At 40.1% G+C, this 5,446-nt stretch overlaps 1 protein-coding gene across 1 annotated transcript; it reads left to right on the forward strand.

Annotated features, from left to right (window-relative positions):
* Window positions 1-3,285: 3,285 nt before the first annotated feature.
* Window positions 3,286-4,125, forward strand: rnasel2 (ribonuclease like 2; the record flags this gene model as incomplete). The annotated part of the gene is made up of 2 exons (XM_084118535.1): window positions 3,286-3,402; window positions 3,679-4,125. The coding sequence occupies 2 exons, from the start codon at window positions 3,286-3,288 to the stop codon at window positions 4,123-4,125; spliced, it is 564 nt and encodes a 187-aa protein (XP_083974661.1).
* Window positions 4,126-5,446: the final 1,321 nt, after the last annotated feature.

Below are 5,446 nucleotides of genomic sequence, written 5' to 3' on the forward strand. Positions count from 1 at the left end.
ATCTGAAGTCTCAGAGGTGTTTAGGGATCTGAAGTCTCAGAGGTGTTTAGGGATCTGAAGTCTCAGAGGTGTTTAGGGATCTAAAGTCTCAGAGGTGTTTAGGGATCTGAAGTCTCAGAGGAGTTTAGGGATCTGAAGTCTCAGAGGAGTTAGGGATCTAAAGTCTCAGAGGTGTTTAGTAGTGATGTAGTACTCGAGTCCGGTCTAAGAGTAAAATGACGTCATTCTTAGAATTTTGACACACTTAAGACAAAAAATTTACTCTGAGCGGCTTTATACATACGGGCCCTGAAGTCTCAGAGGAGTTAGGGATCTAAAGTCTCAGAGGTGTTTAGGGATCTGAAGTCTCAGAGGTGTTTAGGGATCTGAAGTCTCAGAGGAGTTTAGGGATCTGAAGTCTCAGAGGTGTTTAGGGATCTAAAGTCTCAGAGGTGTTTAGGGATCTGAAGTCTCAGAGGAGTTTAGGGATCTGAAGTCTCAGAGGAGTTAGGGACCTAAAGTCTCAGAGGTGTTTAGTAGTGATGTAGTACTCGAGTCCGGTCTCGGACTCGAGTCCGGTCTCGAGACCGATTTCTGCTTTCTCGGACTCGACTCGGACTTGTTCTTACAAAGACTCGGTCTTGACTCGGACTCGACCCTTCAAAGACTCGGTCTTGACTCGGACTCGGCATAGGCGGTCTCGTCCCATCACTAGTCCACTAGAATACATACCACTAGAAAATTTTAATTGACTGTTCGCAAAGACCCGCCCCCCTTAGTTACTGTCGCTATGTCCGACAAGCTACACCGTTCTCACGCCACACCATGTTCTCACGCAGTGAAAAATACATCGCGGAGCAGAGAGGAGACTGACAACAAGCTGACAGACAGGACAGAACAGGTTACTTCTCGGTTACTTTTGATATTAAACATATTAAACAAAGTCTCGCCTTTCAAATTTGGTCATTTTTTAAAAGAAATTTAAACAATAAATACCGTTTTGTGGCTCTTAAATGTGTCGTGACAGATCGCTGTAGAGCATCAGTTGAAGCTGCTCGTGAACCGATCATCTCTTCCTTCTAGTTAATTTATAGCCTCAAATAAACATGAACAAACATAAGAAGCAATGTTGTTTTAACCACGGCGTCAGTACACTCCGTGTTTCAAGTTCAAATCCTCCCATGTTAACCAACGGACTCGGTCTATTTTATTTTTTTTCTCTGTTGTAATGGAGCAACTATAACCATCTTTTTTTTTTGTTAATTGCAATTTTAAGTTTTTCTTGATGATTTCTCCCAGTGCTGTGATCTTCTTTGAGTAAGTCTACCTTTAACTTTAAACCTTTAATTAGCTCTTAACTCATATTCCTTCATCAGATAAATATCCATTAACCCACACCCTTTTAAACTAGCAACATGAAGCAAAACTGCGAACTTTATCAGGTTTCATATGAGAGAGAAATTAAGTATCATTTAACAAAGTTATGTGTGTCAGCCTGAGCAACTCACAGTCTCCTAATTTTTTTCTCCTAAGTAAAAAGACTGTAATCTCACAAATGTGTGAGTGTTTTCTGTCTGCTGGACTGAGAAAGTGTTTGATATCATCTTGTCTGAGTATCTTCTGTTAGCGTTGTCTTTATCAAACTGTGTCATCATACATTATGAACGATGTGCAACAGAGTATGTTCAGGCTGACTCATAATCACACAAAACCTCAAATGATGAAATTATGATACACTGTAAAAAATTTCTAACCCTCCCAAATAAAAAATTTCAAGTGACCGATAACATCTAAATTTTTCAATTGGCCCAAGTGAAATGTTGTAAATTTCAATTGGCCCAAGTGAAAATCTGTAAATTTAATTTTATAATTTAAAGAATTTCACTTGAACCAATTGAAAAAAATTGAAAAAACGCATCGCAATTATCCTGTAATTGCAATTACAGAGGTCAAATGTTTCCTGTAGTTTTTCACCAGGTTTGCACACACTGCAGGAGGGATTTTGGTCCACTCCTCCACACAGATCTTCTCTAGATCAGTCAGGTTTCTGGGCTGTCGCTGAGAAACTCCAAAGATTCTCTATTGGGTTTAGGTCTGGAGACTGGCTAGGCCACGCCAGAACCTTGATATGCTTCTTACAGAGCCACTCCTTGGTTATCGTGGCTGTGTGCTTCGGGTCATTGTCATGTTGGAAGACCCAGCCTTGACCCATCTTCAATGCTCTAACTGAGGGAAGGAGGTTGTTCCCCAAAATCTCGCAATACATGGCCCCGGTCATCCTCTCCTTAATACAGTGCAGTCGCCCTGTCCCATGTGCAGAAAAACACCCCCAAAGCATGATGCTACCACCCCCATGCTTCACAGTAAGGATGGTGTTCTTGGGATGGTACTCATCATTCTTCTTCCTCCAAACACGTTTAGTGGAATTATGACTTAAAAGTTCTATTTTGGTCTCATCTGACCACATGACTTTCTCCTATGACTCCTCTGGATCATCCAAATGGTCATTGGCAAACTTAAGATGGGCCTTGACATGTGCTAGTTTAAGCAAGGGGAACCTTCCGTGCCATGCATGATTTCAAACCATGACGTCTTGGTGTATTACCAACAGTAACCTTGGAAACGGTGGTCCCAGCTCTTTTCAGGTCATTGACAGAAGTAAATAGTCCATTATTTACTAACTTTAGCCTGCAAATGGCTGAACCAAAGAAACAGAAGAGTTTAAATGTCACATCTTCATCTTCAAGTGGACGGTCACTTTGAGTATACGACTCTCATTTTCTGAAACTGAGATCTTTCGATTCAGACACTGTGACTATATAGCAGGGATAGACAACTCCGGTCCTGGAGGGCCACTGTCCTGCAGAGTTTAGCTTCAGCCCTTATAAAAACTCACCTGCCTGTACCTATTTAGTAATCCTGAAAACACTGATTGCCTTGTTCAGGGGTGTTTTTATTAGGGTTGGAGCTAAACTCTGCAAGACAGTGGCCCTCCAGGACCGGAGTTGTCTATACCTGCTATGTAGGATATAGCGTTGACTATATCCTCATCAAGCTTGACATTTATTTATCCTGTTGTTTGTCATCATTATACAGCACTCTATGAGTTACATTGAACATAAGATTAGAAGAGGCCTAACAACACCACTTACAGTGAGCAGAGTTCAATCGCAAAGTCACTTTAAAGCAATAAAGCAACCTGTGTGTATTAGCCTACAGGACATTTAGTATATGTTGTATGTTGATAATAACCTAGTGTATATTCCATTAGTGCGGGCTGGTGCTGAAGAGGAAAGGACTTGCAGGATGGTGGGCATGCAGGAGCAGGGAGCATGGACGAGGTGGGAGGGCACGCTGGAGAAGATATCCTGGACCGAGATCTGGCAGGCAGATCCCCAGCAGATCAATTTCTTGGTCCAAGCGGTATGGCGTAGTCAGAGCTGAAGAAGAAGCTGGTTCAAAACCTCACAACACCCTTCCCCTGTCGGTGATTGGTTGGAACACTATTTGTTTTGGTTTTGAGTGGTTGGTGAAACCAACTGTTTTTGTGTGCAAATCTCAGAGCCTAGGCTGCCTACAGAGACGGCATACTTTTTTTTTTTGACGGCATACTTCTTTTTTTTGGGGGCCTGAAATCACTGATACAACCTTTAAGCCAAATGTCAGTAAAGGTGTTTTGATGTGTTTATTGTTCAGCAGGTCATGGAGATTCATCAGTCTGCTGTGATTCTGCTGCTGGTCTTGTGTGTGTCGTTCTCCACTCATGGTCAACCACCACAGATAAAACCCCGTTATCAAAAATTCCTCAATCAGCATAAGGGTTCTGATATGAAGGAGCAGAAGTGTACCAGTGAAATAATAAAGAGAGGCATCACTGGAACTGGAAATTGCTGCAAACCTGTCAACAGCTTCATACAAGCACCTACAAATTTTATTAAAGCAGTTTGTGGCAACGGAGGAAAGCTACAGGGCAGTAACCTGTTTGAGAGCAACCAGCCTTTTACTATGATCACGTGTACATTACGAAGTGGGTCGAGACCCCCAAGATGTGAATATGGTAGAGGGCAGAAGTCCCTTCGTTACATTGTGTTGGGGTGTGAACAAGGCTGGCCTGTACATTATGATGAAGGCAAACTTAATTTATAGATGACAGACTTCAGAGAGCTTAACAATATTTTCCTAATCATTTGTTCACTTCTCATTTCCTGTCTTTCATTGTTTTTCAAGTACAAACAACAACAATCAAACAATCAGAATCAATCCCAAAGCCAAAAATGAAATATATAAATAAATACTTGACCTCAGTTAGAGGTTAATGTGTGGCATGTTTTAACCAGTTCTTCACATGTGCTGTAAACATTGCAAACACAGTTTGAGAGCAAAGTCTATAATGAAGCACAGCTGTGGACATGAACACAACAGATTTATGCATAGCCTACTGAATTATATTTGAGCAAAATCAGGATTTTTTTTTTTTTTTTACCCCTCTGTCTTTATGAGACTGATATTTATACTTTATAAAATTAGTTCATAGACCTTACTATTAACTGTATCTAATTTACAGATAAATGTAGATGAGTAAATTAAGGAGTGCCCCTGAGTGGTACATCACAATCACACCACAGTGAAAAAAAAAAAAAAAAAAAGTGCAATGAAATGTGCATTTTTTTTTTTTTACCATATTCTACCTCTCATTTCTGATCTGCAATTTTATCATAGCTTTGTGTGTCTAGACGCTTAAGGCATTGCCCACTTTCAAACAAAGAACGTGAACAGCAAGAATAGACGATTCACATGTTAGTGACACTTCAATGTGATCATATGTGCTACTTGATCTGACAACAACTGATTTAGAATAAAACAATCAAATCAACAGTGTGACTCACAGCAGGATATTTGAGATAATTTATAAATCTCGCTTAAGGAGCTCTGGTGTGTGGAAACTGGACTTTAAACATCATTAATGTTTTCCTTTTTGAATATTGGCAAATCTACTATCGGCCTATACCAAACACTGTCCAGTATCTAAAGGTCACGTGAGGTTTGGAATAAAATCTCCAGTGATACTGTCAGACAACAGTGAATGAACAGAAGGAGCCAAATGTAATGATTACTCAGCCACTAGATGGCGGTGTGCACTGGGGTGTAGTTGTACTGTAGTAGGTCACCTGTTCATGTCACAGTGTGTAAACACTAAAATATGAAGCAGCACATCTGTTTTCAACATTGATAATAATAATTCATGTTTTTGAGCAGCAAATCAGCATAATGAATTGATTTCTGAAGGATCATGTGACACTGAAGACTGGAATGATGCTGAAAATTAAGCTTTGACCCAGGAATAAATTACATTTTACAATATATTCACATAGAAAAGAGCTATTAACCCATATACGTTATACATTTTTACTGTACACCCAGGATGTTGAGAGACCCCAAACAATAAAATGTGATTTTGTAACATAAT

This window comes from Abramis brama, assembly GCF_963993115.1.
Source record: "Abramis brama genome assembly, chromosome: 6".
Taxonomy (NCBI): domain Eukaryota; kingdom Metazoa; phylum Chordata; class Actinopteri; order Cypriniformes; family Leuciscidae; genus Abramis; species Abramis brama.